At 43.1% G+C, this 25,784-nt stretch overlaps 2 protein-coding genes and 4 non-coding genes across 7 annotated transcripts in view; 2 read left to right on the forward strand and 4 right to left on the reverse strand.

Moving 5' to 3' along the window:
- gpr158b (G protein-coupled receptor 158b) overlaps positions 1–11,582 on the reverse strand; it is a 33,456-nt gene extending 21,874 nt beyond the window's left edge. Inside the window, exons 1-2 of the mRNA XM_026937187.3 lie at positions 10,423–11,582; positions 2,965–3,070 (exon numbers count right to left, since the gene is read on the reverse strand). Coding sequence (XP_026792988.3) covers positions 2,965–3,070; positions 10,423–11,189 — 873 coding nt within the window. The 5' untranslated portion in view covers positions 11,190–11,582. The remainder of the gene's footprint in view (positions 1–2,964; positions 3,071–10,422) is intronic.
- A 1,425-nt stretch (positions 11,583–13,007) lies between these two features.
- On the forward strand, positions 13,008–13,080 carry trnat-ugu (transfer RNA threonine (anticodon UGU)). The gene has a single exon. It is a non-coding gene; the product is annotated as a tRNA-Thr (tRNA).
- A 379-nt stretch (positions 13,081–13,459) lies between these two features.
- trnat-ugu (transfer RNA threonine (anticodon UGU)) lies at positions 13,460–13,532 on the reverse strand. The gene has a single exon. It is a non-coding gene; the product is annotated as a tRNA-Thr (tRNA).
- A 195-nt stretch (positions 13,533–13,727) lies between these two features.
- LOC117598555 (uncharacterized) lies at positions 13,728–20,720 on the forward strand. Of its 2 annotated transcripts, none has more exons than XM_053233166.1 (12): positions 13,728–15,066; positions 15,166–15,252; positions 15,343–15,435; positions 15,613–15,696; positions 15,794–16,060; positions 16,194–16,702; positions 16,843–17,170; positions 17,298–18,102; positions 18,213–18,422; positions 18,496–19,079; positions 19,232–19,336; positions 19,445–20,720. In XM_053233166.1, the coding sequence occupies exons 1-12, from the start codon at positions 14,917–14,919 to the stop codon at positions 20,471–20,473; spliced, it is 4,251 nt and encodes a 1,416-aa protein (XP_053089141.1). In that variant the 5' UTR covers positions 13,728–14,916; the 3' UTR covers positions 20,474–20,720. The 2 variants fall into 2 exon arrangements, with proteins under 2 accessions (XP_053089141.1, XP_053089142.1); XM_053233167.1 differs by having other exon boundaries at positions 15,794–16,030.
- Positions 20,721–24,586: 3,866 nt separating this feature from the next.
- On the reverse strand, positions 24,587–24,659 carry trnat-ugu (transfer RNA threonine (anticodon UGU)). Its single transcript has one exon. It is a non-coding gene; the product is annotated as a tRNA-Thr (tRNA).
- A 538-nt stretch (positions 24,660–25,197) lies between these two features.
- On the reverse strand, positions 25,198–25,270 carry trnat-ugu (transfer RNA threonine (anticodon UGU)). The gene has a single exon. It is a non-coding gene; the product is annotated as a tRNA-Thr (tRNA).
- Positions 25,271–25,784: the final 514 nt, after the last annotated feature.

Raw genomic sequence — 25,784 nt, forward strand, 5'->3', positions numbered from 1 at the left:
GCAGCAAACAGATTAAACAGCTGTGATTCTGTGAGTTGCACCTGTAATACAGCAACAGTGTTCCAGGATTATCTTAAATGACAGACAGACAGGACAGACAGATAGTCAGTCAGACAGAAAGAAAGACAGACAATTAGACAAATGGAACAGTCAGGACAGACAGACACAGTACAGAAAGACAGACAGCTGGGACACAGACAGGACAGACGGACAGATGGACAGAAAAGCAAACCATTGTTTCATTTAAGAAGGAATTATATTTCAGGAAATTATTGCAAATGAAACTGGAAACTTAAAATGGCAGACAGAAAGATAGACAGACAGGACAGTATATCTGGATAGAAAGACAGATAAACAGCACAGACAGAAGGGACACGTAAACAGATGGACAGATAGAAAAAAACAGAAAGACAGTCAGATGGGAAAGATGGACTGGACAGAAAGACAGACAGATGGACAGGACAGATGAACAGACAGACGGATGACCATATGGGACAGACAGATGAGACAGACAGGACAGACAGACAGATGGGGCAGGTGAAACTGGTGGGACAGATGGACAGGTGTGACAGACAGACAGATGGACAGACAGACAGATGAGGCAGGTGAAACTGGTGGGACAGATGGACAGGTGTGACAGACAGACAGATGGACAGACAGTACAGACAGACAGATGGACAGAAAAGGGAACTGCTGTTTCAGTAAGAAGGAATTAATATTTAGGAAATGATTGCAACTTAATTGGAAACCTAAAAAGACAGGTGGCTAGACAGACAGGGCAGACAGACAGCACAGAAAAATGGGACAGACATGACAGACAGATGGGCCAGATGGACAGGACAGACGAACTGGACAGAAAGACAGACAGATGGACAGGACAGATTATTGTTAGACAGATGGACATACCAGAGAGACAGACAGGACCAACAGACAGCTGGACAGACAGGACAGACAGACAGGACAGACAGATGAACCAAGAGACAGACATGTTTACAGACAAATGGATAGAGAGGCAGAGAGAATGGTGTAGACAGACACACAGACAGCATAGATGGAGAGACAGTTGGGACACAGACAGACAGACAGGATGGACAGGACAAATGGACAAGTCACACAGCTGGGACAGACAGGCAGCACAGATGGACCAACAGGATAGAGTGACAGAGAGATAGATAGACAGGATGGATGACCAGACGGACAGGCAAGTGAACAGACAGACAGAGAGACAGAAATGCAATCTGCTGCTCCATTTAAAAAGAAAATGATTAGGTTTGTGTTATGGAAATTTAGAAAGGACAGTTAATTGAAATCTGATGAGAAACAGAGTGTAATGTGCTGTTAGAGGCAGAATTCATTGTGTGATTCATTTATTATGAGCAGTCCAAAAATCAGAGTGGATCACTGTAGCATGGGTTAATAAAGAGCAAGACAACATCAAAACAAAACAATCCATAATCAAAACCAATAACAGGCACAAGTCAGAAAGACAGAAGAAATGCACACTTACAATTAATGAGACTTCACAATGAGGAATGAAGTCAACAGGACACAGACAGAGCTGAACCCAGAACAGATGCACACATTAGGAAAACAAACCAGTGATAAGATGGAGCAGGGACAGGACAAAAACCAAAAAAAAAAAAAAAAGGATTTGGAAAATGAAACACAAAAATAAGCTCACTGGACTGTGGACTGAGTGGAAAGACTTCGTCACAAAGACTATTTAATGTTGGTGGGTAAGATTAAAGAGTGGTGCTAAGAGTAAAATTAACAACCAAATCACTAAAATATAACTATTATGACGAAGATTAAAACTACTAACTGCTAAAATGCACACACTAAATAATCTGCCAGCGCTAATTCAGTTCCTCCATGTGATAAAGCTCTATAAGAATGATACGTTAGCATATGTTTATTGACTTTGACTCTGCAGCAGGAGGTGTTAATGTCAGTGCTTTCCTGCTCCTGCTGGTCTTTGTGCACGCTTAATGAACGATGGCAGATGTGTGTTCCCTCACACCAACTTCCTACTGATTTAGGACTTAAATGAGAGATCCAGAAATAATCCGAAATCTCAGCGGCACGAGTGCAGTGCGGCGGCTAATTAGCACCGTCAGAGCTGTGTTCACGCAGAAAAGAATGAATTTCAACTCATCTGAAATCCAAATAAACCTAATGAGCTCCTGAATAGCCTGGAGGAAGATCTGCTTCTGTTTGAGTTGTGTGCTGTGATTCATCCTTACACACACACGCAACACACAGTGAGAAGATTTAAGAGTCTAACACATAACTGAAGGGTTTATTATTAAGCAGTGCTATCTTTTAGCAGTTAAGGCTTTGTGCTAGTTTTAAGGATTTAAGTTTTAAGGATTTCTCTCTTAAACTGCTCAGTTACTACAGTATGTGTTTTTTTTTTGTCATGCTAACACTGAAGATTAGCTTGATCAAATTACTGCTTTATTATGTTGTTCCTCTTACGGCTGCTCCCGTTTAGGGGTCACCCCAGTGATTTTTATTGATCTTACTGTTAAAAATACTGTGAAAATTTCTACGAAACATAACTGTTGAAACAATATGATGCTGAATTCACTCTATTTCTTCTAAACACGTGATGATCGTTAACGTTATAAACTGGTGACGTCTTTGGATCGACGACAAGCAACAAATCAGGCATGTCAGTAATTCATGCATGTTGTTTGTTAGCTGAGTAGAAAGAGATGATGGAAAGTGAGCTAGCTGACTACCGAACTAGCGTGGATGAACTGCAGAGGTCACTGTAAATTCTAGGAGGCGGGACTTTGAGTAAACAATCATTCGTGTGTTTGTTGTTTGCCTTGGAACCAATAGAGCCCAAATTTTACCTCATGCACCTTTAAGGTGGCTGGATTTATCTTCTAAGTGTGACGAGCACAATGTTGACTGCTGATGGTTAATGAAATGGAAAGCATTTGAAGGTTGACTCACCTCCATTGTGGTCAGATTGCAACGGTGAGTGCCGGCAAACCAGCCAGCGCTGGAGCATTGATCAATGTCCACATCCTGCAGATTGACATCAACCCTTACCACGCCCCTACACATATACACACACATACACACACATACACATAGAATGTGTTATCAGGTGTCTTACTGACCTCAAAATATACTACTATACCTGTAGAGGTGACGTGTATGCAGAAAAAGCCATGTTGCGATTAGGACTGGGCAATGTGATGAAATAATATCCATATCATGATACTTTTCTGAAATGTCATGGGTATCGTGATATATTTTTTATAAATGTTTTACTTCTTTTAAAAATAACAATTACAAGTGCACCTTTTCAATCTTTAAATGTGGTATTATTTTTTTTACATATTTTAAACAAATTTTTCTTTTTTCTTTTCTTTTTCAGTGATTTTTGTGCACAGTTTCATAGATGTTGGAAAGCCACTAATTACTCATATTTGGAATTTAAAATTTTTCTGGAAATTTGAACATACAAAGTTAGTTATTATAATGTCCTTTTTTATATTATATATTCATAACATGACCATAAAAAATGCTTGTTTCTGATTGGCCAGTATTTGCATTCATTCCTTAAATTGGAATATGTTTAACATAAATCAACAATCCTATTAAAACATGTCAGAAGGTAACAAATGAAAAATAGGCTAAATAAAAATTTACAGTTGTCCTGTTTTTATTCATCATGTTATGGCCCCAATCCAATATCCACTATCAGAATCGGGCCAATAAAGATGACTATCATGTAATGGAGGCGAAGATGGATGCAGTCGCAGTTTAAGCATTTTATTAGAGAGGCAGGCAGACAAATCCAAAACAGATCCCCCCCAAGGGTGCTTCTCCTGAAGTGCCTTTAAACATTCCCCCAGCGGTCCTGCCCCTCTGGGCAAATGTCCACACAAAACCCCAGATTCCCAGGCAGGCACTGTTTCCCTTTCTGGCTTTTTCCAGCACAGATAGGGACCAGACATGGTGCATCTTGTCGAGAAGCAGGCGATGAGTCTGTGCCTCCATTGCTGCCTCATTGGCCTCTGGCAAGAGCAGGGTGTGGGAAGCTATGCCATCAGCCTCTAGCAGGAGCTGGACTTGGGAGGCCGCACCATCGACCTCTGGCAGGAGCAGGACATGGGCGGCCACCCTGTTGGCCTCTGGAAGGAGCTGGACTTGTGAGGCCGCCTCGTTGGCCTCAGGCTGGAGCTTGGCAGGGGAGGCCGCCTCCTCAGTCTCTGGAGTTAACTCTGCAGGGGAGGCTGTCTGTGGGCCTCGGGCTGGAGCAGAACTTGTTAGGCCACGTTGGCAGCCTCAAGCAGGAGCTGGACTTGAGTGGCTGCCCTGTTGACCTTCACTTCCTCGTTGTCTCCAGCCTTCCTCTCCTCGTAGTTGCTACTGAACAGTGAGTGGGCCTGACCAACAGGCTGGCCCTCCCCAAAAAATGTTCTAAATCAGATTTAAGGTAGCCCTTCCCATAAATTCTGCCACGCTTCCTAGGCCCATGGTTCCCTTGGCGACCAGAAGCTCTGCCCACTGGCAAGCTCAGATGGTGAAACGGGACAACAAGAACCTCAGCCACTGGTTCTCCTCTGGCTTGGGGTTCAACAGGCCAAAAGTAAAGAAGGCGAAGACGGAAGAGGCAGGCAGGACAACAAGAACCTCAGCCACTGGTTCTCCTCTGGCTTGAGGTTCAACAGGCCAAAAGTAAAGAAGGCGAAGACGGAAGAGGCAGGCAGACAAATCCAAAACGTGAATCCAAAGACAGAAACAGGAAACAGGCAGAGGTCAGGCAGTCTACAAATAACAATACAGGGTAATCCAAAAACATAAAGCAGGAGACAGAACAAGATCAAGAATCAAAGTAGGGAACAAGGAAACAACAGACTTGGTAAAGTTAGGCAGCAAAACACTAAACATTACTTCACGAAGAAGAAAGACACATGGGGGTTTAAATACTCAAACTAATTAAAGGGTAAACGGAAACAAGTGTGAGCAATGAGGACACATGAGGGAGACAACAAATGACAGGACACGCGTGGAGACAGGACATAAATCAAAACAAAACACACGTGGCAAAGACATAACATGGAAGCACGCGCTGTCATGCTGCCAATTGCTTAAGTGCGTTAAGCGCTTCTGCACTCAGTGCGAGGGGGAAATACCTAACAATGACAGAATTAATCCGATCCAATTCTGTAACAATCTAACTTGTTTTGTGGACGTTCCACAACATTGAATGTAACTATAAACGGATAAAAATATATACAGAATGACACACTGTTGTTGGCAAATTTCTGTGGTATAAGAGGAATAAAATACTCCATGTCATGCTGTTATAGGAAAACAATCAACTCTGAGGTGGTGTGATGAAGCGGAGTCACTGTTACTAAAGTCGATTTGTTAATTTTCTATAACAGCACATCCCCGAGTGTTTTATTCCTATTATAAAACACGGCAATTTACCAACAATTACGATTTTTTATTCATTGAAAAAATGACACGGTGCACGTTTAATTTGTTTAAAGTTACATTTAATGTTATGGAACATCCATGAAACAAATTATGTCCTGTTAGTTAACATGAAAATAACTAGCGGCATTTCAAGCTAGCTTTGTTACAAAAACAGGTAGGATCGGAATCAGGTTGATTCGAAACTGAAATGAAATAAAATACAAATAAAACAACCACAGATATAAAGACAAGACAAAACACAAGATTCGATACTACACACCTTTAGACTTTAAATGATTATCGAGCCACTTCTTGTTGGTTACATATTGTATGTGTGTATGGATCATGTGCTGCTTGTTGTTGTCTTGAAAATAAAGCATTTCTGATTCTTTGCCTTCCCCTGAAACAGCTTTATTTTTAACCGCCACACTGCCTGAGGGGTGAGATGTGTAGGAGGCGTGGAGAACGAGTGGAGAACACAGAGAACCTAATAACTGCAGTGTAAAAGAGTTCACATGCCCCTCATCCTCATCCCGCTGTATTTAACGTAGCTCAGGGATGAAGGCTGGACGTGAATAATCTGCCATGTTGGTCGAGGTGAAGCTGAGTGGTGCTGAATTATCACTAATGAGGAAGTTCTTGAGTGCTCAAGGGAAGAACTGACATGTACACAGCATTCTCACTGCAGCTCTTTTTTATACTGCGCTTTTTTTTCCCAGAACAGTGTGTTCCTCGGTGTCACATCCTTGTCTGAAGATTAAGGAGAAACTTCTAGAAGTATACACTCTCTTCAGCCTAAAAGACTAGTATGTGTCTAGATGAGTTAAATACGATGTACGATGAGAAATAATAAATAGTTTCACACCAATAACAATATGAAAATTAAATACCCAGATACCACTGACCATGTCTGGCATGAAACAAGTTAACTTTTTCATTTATTTGGTTTTCTTTGATATTCTACTCATGGTCTGTCAACAATCGGGGTCTCGGTCATCGTTCAAGTGAACCCTCAACTCAAGACAGAAGTCATTAATGCTTGTAGTTTATAATCCAAAAGGCAAACCCATAATGTTGTAATTTTGGACATAACTGAATAAGAGCTCTGTTCTTCCACTAGGGGGCAAAATAGAGCAGTAAACTCAGCTACTATGCTAATGACGTAAATCTAAATGTATGCTAATGACCTGCTGTATATTCGGCTTTGTATACTAATGAAGTATATGTAATTCGTTACTTTACTTACTCACTTTTTCCAAGTATCTGTGCTTCATTATAGTATTTCTTTAACTTTCACTTCACTGCATTTCAAAGCAATATATCCTACTTTCACGCCGTTATTTTCTGCAGCCTGTCAGTCACCACTTATCACTCTTTTAATTGGCCAATCACATGCATTCCCGCTCAGATGTGCCATTTAAAAAAACAGTACTTATCTATAAACGCAGAGATGAAACACATACAGTTCCAACAATCATCTTGTTCCTCTAATACATTTTGCAGGTAAGTTCGAGTGTTTCACCATATAGATGAGTACTTTTTTTTTTTTTTTTTAGTTTTTGTTGTTGTTGCTGTTGTTTGAATTAGCACATTTGAGAGGGACTGTGTGTAAATATGTAATTTTTGAACTTCACAAATCTATCATGCCATGAATTACACTGTGTTCATGTGTTTTACACAGAAAGTTCAAGTCCATTTGAACACAATTAAGAGGAGCTTTTGATGTATTATTTGTCATTATACTTTTTTTCTGGTCCAGCTCGCTCGACATTGGCCAAGCGTGTAAAATCCTGGCATGTTTTGTATGAGAAGTGTGGACCGGAAACCCTGGAGCTTTGAGGCGACAACACAACCTCCTGAGAGACACACAGAGATAAAGTATGACCTCTAGCAGGATTTGCTATTTCCAACTAAAGAATATTAGATTTGACACAGAATGCATTTTCTTCTAGACTGCAGCTTCGTTCTCCTGCTTTTCTCTCCCTCCCTCTCTCTCTCTCTCTCTCTCTCTCCATGTCTCTCTCCATCATCCAAGAATCAGGAGAGTTCTCTGGAGGCAGCAACGGCCCATCTGTCAACTGGGAATGGAAACAAACACCTGAAGCTGTCAGGCATCATTTCTGTCAGCAAGCACAGCAATGCGAGAAAGAGAGAGAGAGAGAGAGAGAGAGAGACAGAGAGAGAGAGAGAGAGACAGAGAGACAGAAAGATGGGATGGAATTGCTGGAGGAAATCTAACCAGTCAGATTTAATATCAATATTGTCCCACATGGTAAGAGAAATTAAAACTAAAGACCACAGAAACACACTAACATTAGCTCAGTAAAACCAATCCAGCTCCAAAACCTCAAATCTAAAATCACAGTTGCATTTTTACAGCAATATTTTTAAAAAATAAAGCAATTATTAAACTGTGCACTTTTCCTAAACAGTTCTTTCGAGGTCTTAAACTCGGTGTATTGTCATAAGTGTACAATAGCTACGAAAATGACTAAGCAGTAAAAAAATTTTTATGTATGTTGTTACCATGGTTACAACAACAACCTGATTTCTTACTGATACACCATTATATTTACTTTTAACTCCCAGTCTACACACACACTGTATGTAACACAGCATGCATTTACTGTTTGCTGTAAAAACCTCCAGCTCACCACTTAGCCTTGCAAAATATTGTTATAATTCATTCAATTTAAGGCAAAAAAGCCCACACCCTCAGCAAATCTGTGGAAACAAGTCGAAAGTAATCTCATTTCTCTGGAATAAAAAACAGACCCAGCAACGCTGCTGAAGACAAAATACCACAAATATGACTCTTCAGCATGGGACACGTTATGGTTGTGCCAACATGCTAAAGTGGGTTGCCAGTTTTTTGGTAAATATAAATAAAGTTATGTATATTGATACCGTAACATATCTTGTCCATTTAACACTAAAATAAATTGTGTCTACTTTCTATATGCATCAATCTGGAAAATTCTTGATAATCCAGTCACCTTTACAATCGTATCTAGTAAAATATTGTAATCGCTCGTATACATCCTGGTTTGTCCTGTAAACTGCCACATTTTGTTTTTATATATTCACACCTGTTCATATTACTTAAGCTTTATTTCTGTCGGTGCGTTTTGCGTTTGTTCGTGTAAACTCCACCCAAACTGTCACGTTCCTACTGATTTGAGTGTGTGGACGATATTGTTCCTCAAAGACCTTTGTGTATATTTATCATTGCGCAGAATTGATATATATATATATATATATATATATATATATATATATATATATATATATATATATATATATATATGATGCTTCATCTCTCCGGAGATCACATTAATTTCACATGAGATCACGTTACACTCACCTTAACACACACAAAGTCACTTAGGTTTACCTGAGATCATGTTACACTCGTCTGAGATAACATTAAACTCACCTCAGCTAACCTAGACTACTTTAACTCACACTGACACACGCAAAATCATTTTAAACTCAATTAAACACATCAGAGCTCACTGGAAACTCACCTGAGTTCACTGAAAAACTGACCTGAGCTCACTTAAATTCACCTGAAATCACTTAAACTCACCTGACATCACTTAAACCCACCCGAGATCACTATAAACCCACCTGAGATCACTTAGACTCAGCTGAGTTCATTTTAAACTCACCTGAGTTCATTTTAAACTCACCTGAGATTACTTAAACTCACCTGAGTTCACTATAAACTCACCTGAGTTCACTATAAACTCACGTGAGATAACTTAAACTCACCTGAGTTCATTTTAAACTCACCTGAGTTCACTTAAACTCACCTGACATCACTATAAACTCACCTGAGATCACTATAAACTCACCTGATATCACTTAAATTCATCTGAGATCACTATAAACTCACCTGAGATCACTTAAATTCATCTGAGTTCACTATAAACTCACCTGAGATCACTGTAAACTCACCTGAGATCACTGTAAACTCATCTGAGATCACTTAAACTCACCTGACATCACTTAAACTCAACTGAGATCACTGTAAACTCACCTGAGATCACTTAAATTCACCTGAGATCACTATAAACTCACCTGAGATCACTTAAACTCACCTGAGATCACTATAAACTCACCTGAGATCACTTAAACTCACCTGAGATCACTTAAACTCACCTGAGTTCAATATAAACTCACCTGATATCACTTAAACTCATCTGAGATCACTATAAACTCATGTGAGATCACTTAATTTCATCTGAGATCACTTAAACTCACCTGACATCACTTAAATTCACCTGAGATCACTTAAACTCACCTGAGATCACTATAAACTCACCTGAGTTCATTTTAAACTCACCTGAGTTCATTTTAAACTCACCTGAGTTCACTGTAAACTCACCTGATATCACTTAAATTCATCTGAGATCACTATAAACTCGTCTGAGATCACTATAAACTCGTCTGAGATCACTATAAACTCACCTGAGTTCATTTTAAACTCACCTGAGTTCATTTTAAACTCACCTGAGTTCACTGTAAACTCACCTGATATCACTTAAATTCATCTGAGATCACTATAAACTCGTCTGAGATCACTATAAACTCACGTGAGATTACTTAAATTCATCTGAGATTACTTAAACTCACCTACATTCACTATAAACTTACCTGAGATCACTTAAACTCACCTGAGATCACTGTAAACTCACCTGAAATCACTTAAACTCACCTGAGATCACTTAAATTCACCTGAGATCACTTAAACTCACCTGAGATCACTTAAACTCACCTGAGATCACTTAAACTCACCTGAAATCACTTAAATTCACCTGAGATCACTTAAACTCACCTGAGATCACTTAAACTCACCTGAAATCACTTAAACTCACCTGAGATCACTGTAAACTCACCTGAAATCACTTAAACTCACCTGAACACACCTGGACTCACCTGAACATTCACTTAAAACTCACCTGGACTCACCTGATCTCTGGCTCTGTGTTCAGCTCATACACTTTCACCGACAGCGTTAGAAGCCAGTGCGGGATGAAGCGCCCGCGCTCACACTCCAGATACGGCGCGGACCACTGCACGTGACCTTGTGTGCTCTGGGAGCTTCGAGTCTGCGTTATCATCTGGGTTCTTTTCCGGACCTGGCGGTTCCACTCGGACTCCTCAACCGGAAGTTCTCGCAGCTCCACGTGCCCGTCCATCCTGGTGGCCTGGAGGTGGAGCTGCTCGGCGTGGAGCGCGAGCGCGGCGCGGTGGATCTTGGGCTCGCGGTCCAGCATGCTCCGAACCAGCGCGCGATACCACACCTGCTGCTGCTGCTGCCGCTGCTGCTGCTCTTCTTGCTTCGCCTCTCGCGCCAGCGCGTTTAGGAAGTCGGCGGCGCGCGACACGGCGTCCAGCGCTGCGCGAACGGAGTGTACGGAAGCGACGGGTGGCGCCGGCGGAGCGGAACCGAGGCTGCTGAGCTCGTAACGCCGCGAGCAGTTCACGTGCGCGAGCGCGGACGCGTCGCCCGTGTGGAGGAAGGCGGCCACCACGCGCGGCAGCTCCTCCGCCCCGGCTCCCGCCGAAGTCGCGCGCTCCGTGCCACGGACGCGGTGTTGCCTCGCGCCGATTTCGGCGGTGGCGGCGGCGTCGTCGTCGTCGTCGTCACCGCCGTCCGACCACTCCACGTAGCCGTCGTGCGTGGCGCGCGCCAGTCCCGCGTGCAAAAGGAGGCAGAGCAGCAGCACACCCATGACCGCGTCCGCCGGAAAGAAGCTCGCTCTTAAATCCTCTTCCTCAGCGCGAGCATCCTAAACGGGTTTAGTTATGCAAACGTGCATCCCCAAGCACGCGCGTCTACAACGAATCCCGCATCCTCACAGACAGATGCGTGGCTTGCTGAACTCCAAGAATCATTCTGAGGTCTTTTTTATTTTGTTTTATTTTTATTTTTAATCCTCGCGCTCATGACAAGTGTCATCCCGTTACACCGCGCGTGCAGCCTCGCCGTCACTCCACATGTAAATCCTTTGTGACGGTTTCAGTTTGCGCTCCATGATGCAGGTCCAGTCAGGATCATCTCTCCTCTCTTCTCCTCTCTTCAGGCACAAACACAGTGAAGGCTCGGTTGCATGTGAGAGGCGCAAAAATTCCACCACTTCCATCATCACACCGTCCAGGAGCAGTGTATAGCCACTATTTCTGTCAATCATACATGTTGGGGGCGGGGCTAAACGGAGTAGGCGGGTCGAAGTGCTGAAAGCTGTCCAGTGCTGAAAGCAGCAACAAGAAGACTGCTCTTATTTAAGATAAGATTTTAACTTAGCTCTCATGAGGAAATGAAAAGGTTACTTTATAAATAAATATAAATATAACTGTAGTGCCAATATGACAAGAATACAAATAGAACATACAAAAAAAAAATCAGAAAATGTGCAAAAACATTTAATAAATATTAAATGTGCGTAACTGTACAATATTGTTAAAATATTTAGCACTGACTGACCAGTATAAATAAAAAATTATGATACACACCACTCTGAAAAATGTTTTAATGCTAAAATAGTGCACTGGTTCTTTGGTTCTTTGGTTTTCTGATTCCAGGAACTCTTATTCATGGAATATAGGCTAAAACAGGAGATAAAATCCACAAGAATTATAAACAAAGTGTTCAAATATAAGCAAAAACCTTTCGAACCTTGTTCTATTTCACTCCTCCTAACCACCAGGGGCTCTGTTCCAACCCCTGGATGCCTTCTTTACCGTGTACACACACATTTCGAGACCTTTAATCTTATGAGCTTGTAAAATACTGTCATCAGTGACTATAGTTCGAGTTTCTGCTGGTTTGGCGTTGGATCCAAGTGATATGGAACCAGTATATACAGAACCACTGTTACATGTATAACCTTGTCAACATGGATTGTTGTCTGTTGTACCGCTTGGGCGTGTCATCTATTCATGTCATCTATTCTAATAGTTTTCCTGCCCCTAGACTTTTAGTATTCTAGTTCCCACTTTCATGGTCCCTTTCACACTACCAAGCAACAAAGCAACTGTTTATTTCGATCGTTTATTTTTTGCTGAAGTGCTTGGCTCAGAGACATTATTTCACCTGCAGGGCAATATCTGAATCATGATTTTTCTCAATTCTATGCAGATTCTAAACAATGAATCCAAGATATTGGCTCGAATGATTCCTGAAACCAATCCTATGGTGCATGTGGTCCAAAGTTTCTTCAGTTCCCTGCCCACAACTTGAGTTCCAACATGCAATTAGTTCTCATGTACTGTTTGATGCAAAAAATGGAAGGAAAAATATGTAACCATGGTTTCATCTTACAGACATTACAAAGAAAACCTTGGAAAGAAATAGCAGTGCCTCTGTGAGTATGCATAGCTAGTACAGCCTTGTGAAAGGACTGTAGTAGGATCTCTTGTTGGTTTATAAATAAACATTATCATTCTGCTTATCCTGTATGTACGTAATCACTGAGGGTGTGGCTGAAATACGGCTTTCAACCGTAATAAACATGTTCTTCACGTTCTTCAGCTCTGTCTCTTTCATGCATGGCTCCATAGCTCAGTGGTTAGAGCACTGGTCTTGTAAACCAGGGGTCGCGAGTTCAATCCTCGCTGGGGCCTTTGAGCTGTCTTTTGAGGATCTTAACCTAGAAAGGCGGTGGGTCGCACCTCACAGCTCCAGGTTAGTGGTGCTATCCTGAGCTTAGGTTACTGTCTGTGTGGAGTTCTCCCATGTGTTGCTAAGGGTTAACAGAACAGAACCTCAAAGAACTGGTATTGATACTCAAAAGAGAACTTCAGATAAGAAATGATTATAAGTCACATAGATTGCTTTTTCTAGATTAGTGGTCCTCAAAGATCAGGAAGTGGGGGTTTGAGGCCCAAGAAATGCTGGATGAGTTGAGTGCCAGCTACTTCAGTTCCCAACATGTTATTCAGAAACATCTGAACCTGAGTCAGTCCATGAGATCTTCTCTTATGTCTTCAAAAGAAGGTGTGAAGGCCCCAGCGAGAATTGAACTCGCGACCCCTGGTTTACAAGACCAGTGCTCTAACCACTGAGCTATGAGGCCACATGGCAGCCTGATAGCTGGAGCTCTTGTTATGTAAAACAGTCAGTACACACCCTGGAAAGTAAGCATTATCAGTATATTCATCCTGTATGTACGTAAGCACTGAGGGTGTGGCTGAAATCTGGCTTTCAACCGTAATAAACATGTTCTTCACGTTCCTCAGCTCTGCTCAGTTTGTGCATGGCTCCATGGCTCCACCTGTTAACGCGATCGTCTGGTTTAAGCGACCTGTGGCCGTCCAATCCGCGACAGCCGTTTCCATCATTCTCCATCATTCTCCATCATTCTCCGCCAATCCCGATGCCCATTTCCATTATTCTCCATCATTCTCCGCCAATCCCGTTGCCGCAAAGATGGATCCGCGAATCACAATGGACAATCCAAGATGGAGTCAAAGATGGACGCGCCAATCAGATCGCGTCGGACGCGCCAATCAGATCGTGCGCGTCGAAGTGACGTTTCGTTCGCCCATATATGCGGCGTTTCAGCGCGCGATAGGTAGCGGATTTCAAATAGCCAGGTAAGAGATGTTTCTTCGTGTTTTTCAACAGTCGGTAAATTATATTTATATCGCGTGTTTAGGTGTGTGCTTTGAGCGGTCTTTATTATGACACGTTACTTTTGTAATGTTCTAACGCGTAATTACGTGTGTATTATAGTGACTTTTGGAGTTATTACATCTCGTGTTCCAGAACTCGCTTTTAATTGTGTGCTTTGTTCAAACCTTATGCTAGCAAGTTTTGGAATGTTATGTCGAGCGTCTTCAATTAGCTTTGGAATGTTTATCGTGTTGTTACTTTTATTATATAGTGTTTGAATGTTTATCATCTTATTATTTTTATATATAGTGTTTATCATATTATATTATTATTATTGTATAGTGTTTCCTTTTGTTCGACAATTTCATTAATCAATAAGTTCAATTCTTTGCATTTTATTGTCCCTTTTAATTTATTTAATTATCACATGTTGTGATTTAATTATTATACAATTCGACATGCTTCATAGACACTGGTCAGAACCTACATGACCAAACAAAAAAACTAGGATGGTAAAAATGGAAAGAATCAGTGTATATTTTTAACAGTTTTTCTATGAGTCTTTTTTGAAGTGCTAAAAATGTCCAAGCAAGCCTCAAAAATCTCACAAGGCCATGGGGGACGAGGAGTGGATGTCCCGCCTGCGGCGGTTGGGCAAAAACGAACAAACAAAAACACTGGTAAAAATGGAAGTTGAAAGAAACCAGGTCTGTTTTAAAATGATAATGACTGTAGCAGTTGTACAACTTTAGAAGAGAAAACATGCCAATGCAGTAGTCAGTGCAGTGATGTGGTCAGTGTTTTATTTTTAACAGTTTTTCTGAGTCTTTTTTGAAGTGCTGAAGATGTCCAAGCCTCAGAAATCTCACAAGGCCATGGGAGACCAGGAGTGGATGTCCCGCCTGCGGCAGTTTGCCAGCACAGGCGTGTGGCCCTCCGAAGCAGGCAACAGACCTGCTCCTCGTCAGAAGAAGTGGTATGACCTGTTTCAGAGGGTACGTACAGGCGAATGTTCGCGGGAAGACAGACAGAGAGCCACACAATGTAATCTATTGGCTGTTTGTCAACTGACACGCTGTTTTTTAATGTTACAGATAGATAAATGTCCAGCGCAGGCCCGTGGACAGACGTCCCTTTTTGGCGGAGTACAGAGCTGTCTTTGTGGGTTCCACCTTCCCAGGGTATGTAATTCAGCCCTTTGTTTTGTTTTTCAATAATGACTTGCCTTTGGACGGGTTTTGACCCTGTTTCCTTTTTATTGCACTTTTTAGGGAACCAGTGATCAGCCTGCCTCCACGTCCGGTGCCGCCCCTACCCCGACCTCTGCCCAGACGACCAGACGACCTCCACTTAACATATCAATGGTAACAGATTAGTCTGATTGCTGTATAGACTACCCACCCCACCCCACCCCTCACACACACCTCCATTGTCAGGTGTGAGCAATTGAGTCAGATGTGTGATTATGGGGGTCAGTTGTCACCTGAATAAAACATTTGTCCTGTATGGTTTTAAACTTATGTTTTTCTGTGAACTGTTAGTTTACAAAGCCACGGTTTGGAGGGACCCACAGTGCTGCAGCCAAGCCTAACGTAAACATACCAAGGAGGAAGCTGGGGCATCAGGTTGTAGAAAGATCATTTAAAAGACTTTTAAAAGAACAGCATGTTTATTGTGTGGTTATGTTCACTATGCTAATATGTGCAATGTGTTTCCTTACAGTCCTCATCAGCCTCCTCCCCACTGTCTGAGAGTGCCAGCCCTTCTCCTTCAGCCTCTGTGACAGCCGGCACTCATCCTTCCTCCACCTTGAAAGCAAGCTCTTTTCCTCCCTCCACTGTGAGGGCCAGCCCTTCTCCTTCAGAGTCTGTGAGAGCCAGCCCTTCTCCTTCAGAGTCTGTGAGAGCCAGCCCTTCTCCTTCAGAGTCTGTGAGAGCCAGCCCTTCTCCTTCAGAGTCTGTGAGGGCCAGCCCTTCTCCTTCAGAGTCTGTGAGTTCTCATCTCTCCACCACATCACCTTCTTGGCATAGACAGCATATGTATGTTTGCATTTGGAATGTTATCTATGCAAACAGAAACAAACTTATTAATGTTCCATCTGAATGGTTTTTGTCTCCTTTAGGGAGATCCGATCACCTCTGCTGCTCCCAGTGGTGTGCCGACTTCTGCTCCTCCAGCTCCTGATGATGGTTCTGGGTCCGTTTCTTCTCTGCCACCTGAAATGAGGAAGACGATCCCCTTACAAGATCAGCGGTGGATTGCATCTACACTCTATCACGGTGGCAGACTTCGGTCAGGCTTGAAGCTCTGGTACGAGCCTCCAGTCCCCTCCCTCATCTACCACCAGGCTCCATTACCAGACCGGTTCTTCACACACAGGCTCCTGGTGTGGATGCCCTACCACCTGTGGAAGGTCAGGCTGTTTTGTCCTGTCTGTGGGAAGCAGCTGACTGGCTATGGCATCCATAAAAGGGCTCGCAGGGTGCTGGACATCGACAGGTATTACCTGATGGTGACAGAGACACTCAGGTGTACCGTTTGTCGTCTTAATTACATTTCCACCAGCCAGACTGTCCTGAACCAGCTCGACTTGCCCCACCGGGCACTGTTTCGCGTGATCTTGACATACAAGTAAGACACAATCTACACACGTGTTACAGAATCTTAGTTCAATAAATAATAATAAATGTTCATTATATTGACCGTTTAATCGTTTGACAACAACATTTTGTTTATCTTGCGTGTAAAATGCATATATTTTTGCTTAAAAGGTACGCATGTGATATTCGTGTCATACGCCTGCTGAGGGAGAGGACACTTGGAAATAGCCCCACTAGACTGGCCAGACAGCTAAAGGAGAACCATGGGGAGGAGTGGCTTCACCACTTGGCCCACTACATGGAGGAGTGCGCTGTCTTTGCTGACCGCCCCAGCTTCCTCCCTGTTGCTTTTCAGGAGCCTCCGCAACCCATTGAAGTGCCTACCAGCAAGTGGCTGTTGACTGTTTATGGGAAGGACATCATAAGCCGTCTGGATCATATTAAGGCCAGCATCACCTCAACATTTGGGACCATTTTAAAAATGGATTCAACAAAAAAGGTAGAAGTTAGTTGCTTCACACTTTTTGACTGCACACATCACTTTTTGTTTAGCATAGCGGTTGTGTGTGTGCACTATGGAATTTATTGTTATTAATGCTTGGTGTGAATATTGTTTGCGATTTCAGATCACGAAGAAGCTGGCCGGCCATGCCCGGGGCACTGCGCAGTGGATGTCCTCTGTTAGCAACGAGAGAGGACAGATACTCATCAGTGTCCTGACTGCCCAGGAAGGCCCTGGTCTGGACTCCATGGTGTCAGGCCTGGTCAGCAGGTACCAGCAGGCAGGGGTGGCTCCTCCGGTGCTGCTGTATGTGGATTCTGGCTGCTGTATAGACAAGGGGCAGAGCAAGCTGCAGACCCGTTTTGGAGGATGGCCTGACCTGAACATCAGGCTGGACATCTGGCACTTTATGCGGCGACTGGCGACAGGGTGCTCTACGGATGCTCATCCCCTCTACCCAACCTTCATGGCACGTCTGTCGGCGTGCATCTTTGAGTGGGATCCGCATGACGTTGCTCTTTTGCGTCGGGCGAAGAGAGAGCAGCTGGAGGACGAAAGGCTGCCTCTGATCACTGATGACCTGGTGAACAGGCGCATTTCAAAGAAGGAGCTGGCCCTCTACTGCCGTCGGAGGACTCGTGGAGTGGAGACCACAGTCCGCCTGATTGACCACCTCCTGCAGGAGCTGAAAGAGGAAAAGGGGAGAGACCTTATGGGTGTCCCTCTGCTGGACACGGTGAGGATGGAGTACATATGGCATGTTCAGAAGAGGCACGTGAAGTGCATCCAGGACGTGCCGGGTGTGTCTCTCTACACCGAGACAGGCACCACCACCACCAAGGGAGGGATAGTGCTCACCAGGTACAGGTGCGCTAGGGGCTCAACATCACTCGAGTCTTTCCACTGCCACATGCAAAGGTTCATTCCAGGTTTGTGGATTTTTGGCATTTCACTGTTCTGTATATCAAATACCTTACAGTACAATACATAATAATATGCCTGCTTACAATCTCCAACTTATGGCCTTATTTCTTAACAGGAACCAGCGCAAACACCCTGAATTTTCAGCTCTATCTCCTGGAAGGCCTGAACAGGTGGAACCAGGACCGGGCAGCAGCTTCCTTGGCCACCAAGCCATCCTCTCTCCTCACCTATGCAGGGGAGGTGGTTCACTGTATAAACACAAACAGTCTGAAGGTGTTCGGGAGGAAATACATTCCCAGCTTCCAGGCCCCTTCGAAGTACACTGGTAAGTGTAAAACATTTAAATGACCTCAGCTCCACCATAATTAGTTTAGTAATCTGAATTCTGTTTTCTTTAGGGGAGCTTATCGGAGTGGACTACCTACTCGCTCAGACTGGACAGCCGCTTCAGAGGGTGGACCCAGATGCTGAGGCAACAGACCAGCTGCTGGAGGAAGTTAATGTCGATGAGCAGGAGGATGAAGGATTTGAGGAGGACCTAAGTGATGATCGTACCTTGGCCTCGTTGCTAGAAGATCTGACAACAACTGCCGCCAGAATTCACCCTGCTGCTTCCTCCGCCCCGCCAGCCGCCGCGTGTTCCACCGCCCCGCCATCCGCCGCGTCCTCCTCCTCCTCCTCCCAGCCAGCCACTGCGTCCTCCTCCGCCCCGCCAGCCGCCGCGTCCTCCTCCCAGCCAGTCGCCACATCCTCTACCGCCCCGCCATCCGCTGCGTCCTCCTCCCTGCCAGCTGCCGCGTCCTCCTCCACCCTGCCATCCACCCCGTCCTCCACCGCCCCACCAGCCGCCGCGTCCTACTCTGCCCAGCCATCTGCCGCGTCCTCCTCTGCCCTGCCAGCTGCTGCGAGCACTGATATGTCTACAGCTCCACCTGGTATCAGTGCTCCAGATTCTCCCACTCAAGTGCCTGAGGAGACTTTGGTATGTAAATATCACAGTATTAGAAAACTCATTGTATAATAGGTTACCATTTGAACCTTTGACCTATCTTTAAACATTTGAGTCATTCCTAAAATACCTACTGTCATACATGCAGACAGTTAACATATATTTTATTCAATACACTGTCTTAGGCTGTGGATGATCAAAATGTGCCAGGGATGGACCGGGTGGACAGCCTGGCAGATTACCTGGTGGAGCTGAGGCATCAAACTGGTCTAACCCTCAGCAGTCAGCAGGTGAGTGGCATTTTTAAAAAAGAATGAAAAGGAGAAGAAAAAATCTCTTCTGTTTAAAACCAATATTGCATGTAACTCATCCGTGTTTGCATGGTTTGTCTTTTTCAGGTCAGTGAAATTGTGGCCCTCTGGCAGAACCTGCTGGATTTTGACAAGCAGCGGGTGGTCTTTGCTGCCAGACACCAGGAAAGGTTGACCACAGGGAGGTTTCGGTCTCCTAAAAAGAAGGCCGTTTTCACTCCTGGGGTAGAGAGTCTGAAACGGTGTGTGTTGGCATCGACAGCTTCACCCGCCCAGTGGCCAGACTGTTGCCGGCTCGTGGAGGCCATTTTCATCAGACTCTGCAGGATTCACAAAAATCCGAGGAGGAAGGGCAAGGGCTCCCTGACAAGATGGTCTCTAATCCTGCACGACTACCGCAGGATCCGGCAGCTGATCTTGAACAATGGGGCCATCATACAGGGCACCAATCTGCAGCTGGTGGAGGTGAATCAGACGACTCTGGTTCAATGGCACAATGAGAGAGTGAAAAGGCAAGATCTGACTCTCTTGTTGCAAGGAATGGATCTGCCTGATCCTCTTCCTGTTGCCGCTGAGCCTCTGCAATCTGCCAGCGCTCGTCCGGCTGCACCACCATCGCAAGGGCAAGGGCAAGAGCACGCGTACAGCTTGCCGCACAACACGGTAGGGCAAGCCAGACAGAAGAGGCGCATCACCTCCACGTCCCCCCCAGACCCACGTGAGACAGCGAGACCAAAGCTGGCACCCCAAAGACAGTTGCTTCCTCGACCTCCAGGTGCTTTCGTCACACTTGCTCCCCACCCTAGCCCCACGTACACCGTGTTTGTGGTCCCTGGACCCTCAGCCACCACCACTCCTCAGCCCAGCAGCACTCCACCTTCTGTAGTGCTCCAGCCACCCCAAGCTAGCAGTATTCCTCCAGCTACGGCCGTCCAACCACAAATGCCACGTCGACCACGTGCGTATACAAGAAGAGTGGAGGCGAATACATGCAAAAAATGTGGTCGCCACAGGACAGCGGAGACTGGACATAGCCAGTATAAGGGCACTATTTACTGTCCGAATACTGAGACTCTAACGAAAGAGCAGTGGCTGGAACAGATTAAGAAAAAATAGGTTTTATTTCTTTACACAGTTATATGTATATATTTTATACGTAAATATAATGTTTAAAATACTTATAGTTTTTTTTTGTTGTTGTTGTTGTTTATAGTCTTATATAGTTATACTTTAATATTTTACTCTTTTATAATAATTTATCACTTGTATTTATTGTTATGGTGCGTGTGTTGTATTATATTATGCTTAAGCTGGTGTGTTTGTTTATTTATTTATTTAAAAATACAGTTTTATTGTTTATATACCAGTGACTGGTCTCTGATTTATACCACACTTCTGCTTCAGTAATCGTAATCACTCTGTGAGCCCACTGGGTGGTAAAACATTTTATAATCTCTTTATTTCTGCATACGCTTCTTAGCACAAATCTTTAAATAAGTAATAGAGTAATCCTATGTAAAGTTAATTAGGATTTCTAATAAATCAGAGGACAAACTATACAATAGAATAAAAAAAAAATACAATATATGTAAATACAATAATATTAATACAATAAAAGACATTATTTTGTAAAAAGACAGCATCCATAACAGTACATACATAGAGAAATGCCATATCTTGCATTGAATTAAATCACTATCATTATGAAACTACACAGAAGTAAACTGTGGTGAGGAATAATTTATTGATTTTAACATCAGCGATGTTTCTGTAGACTATCAGATGTCATTTCAAAAATTTAATTCAAAATTTAGTTCTTGTCTGAGGTGGGACTCGAACCTACGTCGTCTTGTTGGCAGCGTGACCCGAATTTTGCAAAAAAAACGCATGTTTTCTGAGAAAAATTGCAAAACAGATGCCTACAAATCACTTATTTCTCTTTATCTCTCCTTCCTTTTCTTTTTTCTTTCTTTTCCTCCTTTTTTCTCTCATTTTTCCTCTTTCTTTTCCTCTTTTTCCTTCTTCCCCTTCTTCCCCTTCTTTTTCCCTTCTTCCCCCTCTCAAACAGACTATTGTTCCCCAGCTTTGGCGCAGTGGTTAGAGCACTGGTCTTGTAAACCAGGGGTCGCGAGTTCAATCCTCGCTGGGGCCTTCAGGTGACCTTTTGAAGGTAGAAATGCTCCTCACAGCTTCAGACTCCTGGGTTGGATTCTGAGCTCAGGTCACTAACAATGTGGAGTAGTACCTGTGCATGTTCTCCCTGTATTTCTGTAGGGAATCTCAAGTTCAGGCCACAGCAGAACCTGGAAGAACATGTATTGATCCTTAAAGTGTACTTTAAGTTGAAAAGTGATTATAAGCTATAGAAGCTGCTTAATCATCTACATTTTCTAGATGAATGGACCTCAGACGCAGGAATTGTGGATTTGAGACTTGCTGAACTCTTAATCACCTTCCATGCCAGTGTTCTCAGTTCCCAAACTTTAAGATTGGAACCAGAGTCACTTTGTGAGATTGTCTTTCTACCTTCAAAACATCCCTTGAAGGCCCCTGTGAGGACTGAACTTACTTCAGGCCACAGCAGAGCCTTGAAGAACCTCAAAGTGTACTCCAGTAGCTAAAAAACTGACTATAAGCCACAGAAACTGCTGTAACATCACTCACAAATTTAGTTTCTACTTGCAGTTAGTTTCCATTTACTATTTGATGCACAAAAATGAAGGAAAAATGTGTTACTGTGGTTTCATCTTATCCTGTGATTAAATGTGTATAGAGACTTTACGAAGAAAAATAAAGCTTGGGAGGAAGTAGCAGAGATCATTGGTGACTCTGGTGAGTGTAAGTAGCTAGTACAGGTTAGCCTGCTCTGCTAATCAAATCTGAGAACAATGGTAGGATGTAACATGTAAATCAAAATACATTTTTAACAAACTATAAATAGTATAGTGGGCTGTACATTTTGGCTACTTTGTCATCAGAACTAAAAAAATAACACTGGACAGGCCACGCCCACTTTGATCGACTTGTTACTTTCTGACTTAAACGCTAACTGGTGTTTCTCTTAATACAGAAAGTGATGTAAGGAAAGTAAAGCTGTAGACTCTTCACTCATTCGTCACTTTATCACGATTCAATGTTATTCTGATTTTATTTCAGCTCTCTAGTCTGATCTCAGATCAGTTGCAGCCTGCCTTCCGTTTTCCATTTCGGCTCCCTTGGCCTCATGAATATTTCAGTCACACTTGGAGCTTCATCAGCAGTGCCTTACGACTGAAGCAGAGCAAAGCGCTCTCTCTCACATCATCCACGGCTCTCGAGCCTGACCCCATTTCTTTGCTCCAGATCTTACATCACTGTGGCTAGAAGTCAGTGTCAGACACTGAACCCAGATCAGTTTGGTAGGAATTGTGTCTGGTAGGTTTGAGCAGGCTAAAAATGGATTTATTTTTTTGTTTCTTCGAACCTCAGGGAGCAGAAAGTGTCAGAATGAAAATGGAGTCTGGGTTTTTCTCCTGTGCCCTGATAAAAAAATTCTAAAGGAGACAGAGTGAGCTTTTAAAGTTGAGTACAAAACACTTTTCTGTGGAAGAAGGCCTGTAGGCAGAACTTTTTCTTTTATTGTCTGTCGTTTTTTCCGTAATACTAAGCTGTGGTTCTTTGGTTCTTCTGTTCTTAGGTTCCTACTTTCCCTTTTCCCTGGTTTATACTTATCTCATATTTTCCTGCTTTCTTGCCTGATTGTCCAGGACTTCCAAGTTTCCTAGTCCTAGTTCCTTTCTTTTCACCTTCCTTGTTCCTAGCCTGATAATCGGATAAATCTTGTTGCCTGCTTACTACATTCCTCATATCTTCTTTGTTTCCTTCATTGGTTCCCTTTTTCCTCAACTCCTACTCTCACAGCTTTCTGATTCCTAGTTTTCTAGTTTTTTTTTTTTTGGTTATTTCCCTGATTCATAACCTCCTAGTTTTCCTGTCTTCTATTTTTGTTACCTCTTTCCTGGTGCTTAGACAAATAGTATCTGAATTTCCAGGTCTTATATTCCTAGTCCTATAGTATCCTACAGTCTTTGGGGGGGAATGGTTCTTCAAGGGTTCTTTAAAGGTTCATTGGTTTCTCAGCTTCCTAAACACTCTGTTGTTTTAACTTAAGACCTTTCTAATAGTGTAGTTCCCCCGAATCTGGTCTCCTGGTTTCTATTTTCCCAGTTCCTAATCCCATACTTTCATGGTTCCTAGTCTTCTAGCTTTCCAGTTCTTACAGTATCTTTGTTTCTTCATTTTTTTTAAATCTCATAATTTTCTTGTTCCAAATCCTAAATCAGAGTGTTCTTGTTCCTGGTCTTTTCATTTGTTTTACTTGGAAACAGTCTTGAAGGGTTTTACATAGAACATTTAAGGGTCCTCCTCCCGAGGGACAACCAAAGAACCTTTAAGGGTTCTTAAATTTCTAATAGCACAGGTCTGTGTTTCTAGTCTCCTGGTTTCTATTTTCCTCAGTTTCTAGAATTCCTGTTTCTTATTCTTCTAGTAACATGGATTTTATTTTCCTTTTTCTTGGATTTCTACTTCTCTGGTTCCTATTTTTCTTTCACAGAATTCAATTCAATTCAATTTTATTTTATTTGTATAGTGCTTTCAACAATGGTCATTGTCACAAAACATCTTTACAGAAATAGAAAAAATTTGGATATAAATTTTAAATTTATAAATTTATCCCTAAGGAGCAAGCAAGAGGCGACGGTGGCAAGGAAAAACTCCCTGAGACAACATGAGGAAGAAACCTTGAGAGGAACATGAGTCAGAAGGGAACCTCATCTGTGAGACACCAGATAGTGTGATTATAAATAATTTCCCTTCTATAACAAGATACTATATAGTCAAAAAGTGCAATTTTGTAACCAGGAACTTGTGAGCTTATGAGGAACATAAGAATTATTTCTGAATTCATTAGAGTACCATGTAGTCTATTTTATTGAAGTTCTCAACTGTTCAATGATGGAGACTTGAGTGCAAAGCTGTTGGTAGCAACTACAGTCCTAAGCTCTCTTTAGGGTTTCTAAGTCCACATTAATCTCACAGATCTTCAGGCTGTCCATGGGGCCATCCTCAGCAGCAAGTGGTTTTCATGTGATAAGAACTCATGAGGAGCACTTAAACAATTTCTGTGCCAGTTCCCAGAACTTGAGTTACTCTGGGAGATTGCCTTCCTACCTTCAAAACGCCCCACAAAGGCCCCAGTGAGGATTGAACTCACGACCCCTGGTTTACAAGACCAGTGCTCTAACCACTGAGCTATGGCGCCATGCAAGCAAACGTATCTACAGACAATTAAGGCCACAGCAGTACTTTGAACACCCTGTGCTGATCCTTCAAAGTGTACTTCACAATTTTGCGTGAGGGGCCATGCAAGCCTTCTCTATATCATTCCAATTTTAGTATATGTACTGCCGTAGCAAGCAGTAGCCACCAAAACTGCTGTAACATCAATCACAACTTTGGTTCCTGCCTGCAGTTAGTTCCCATTTACGATCTGACGCACAAAAATGGACATACATTTTAAACAAATGTGAGGTGTATAAATTGTATAGTGGGCTGAGTGCTGTACATTCTAGCTACTTTCTCAGTACAGCTAAAAGAAAATGAGACAGACCATGCCAAAAGGCAAACCATAAGCCATCCATATGGAACCATCCTCAGGAGCACCAAGAGGTTTCCAGGTCATGAGAACTCATGAGCAGCACTTAATCAAGTCCTGTGCCAGTGTTCTAGTTCCCAACATTTAAGATCAGGACCTGAGTCACTCAGAGAGATCATCTTTCTACCTTCAGAAAACCCAGAGAAGGCCCCAGCGAGGATTGAACTCACGACCCCTGGTTTACAAGGCCAGTGCTCTAACCACTGAGCTATAGAGCCTGGCAAGAAGATGCATCTACTGAAAATTGAGGCCACAGCAGTACTTTGAAGACTCTTTGCTGATCCTTCGAAGTGTACTTCAGCAGGCAACTTTAGTTCCTACCTGCAGTTAGTTCCTTTTTATGATCTGACGCACAAAAATGGACATACATTTTAAACAAAAGTGGCATGCATTAAATCAGAAATCCAACCAGTATCGTTGCATTTGGCAGACGCCCTTATCCAGAGCAACTTACAATTATCTCAAACATACAACCAAGCAGCTGAGGGTGAAGGGCCTTGCTCAAGGGCCCAGAAGTGGCAGCTTGGTGGTGCTGGGATGTGAACTCTCAACCTTCCGCTCAGAAGTCCAATGTCTTAACCACGAAGCCACCACAACTTCTACGGCCCTTGGTTTTTCTTTTTAACTTGTAATTTCCTTGTTTTCATAGTTTTCTCATACTTTTTCTCAGATATCTCATACGTTTTCTTGTCTCCGATTTTCTTGTGTCCCCCCCCCCCCCCCCCCCCCCCC

The sequence above is a fragment of the Pangasianodon hypophthalmus genome, chromosome 4 (assembly GCF_027358585.1).
Source record: "Pangasianodon hypophthalmus isolate fPanHyp1 chromosome 4, fPanHyp1.pri, whole genome shotgun sequence".
NCBI lineage: Eukaryota > Metazoa > Chordata > Actinopteri > Siluriformes > Pangasiidae > Pangasianodon > Pangasianodon hypophthalmus.

Excerpts from the sequence above, each read along its gene's own strand:
- LOC117598555 (XM_053233166.1), top strand. The coding sequence starts at position 14,917 with ATGTCCAAGCCTCAGAAATCTCACAAGGCCATGGGAGACCAGGAGTGG. Across the intron at positions 15,697-15,793 it reads GGAGGAAGCTGGGGCATCAG|TCCTCATCAGCCTCCTCCCC; the intron begins GTTGTAGAAAGA and ends GTTTCCTTACAG. Across the intron at positions 16,703-16,842 it reads CGCGTGATCTTGACATACAA|GTACGCATGTGATATTCGTG; the intron begins GTAAGACACAAT and ends TTTGCTTAAAAG.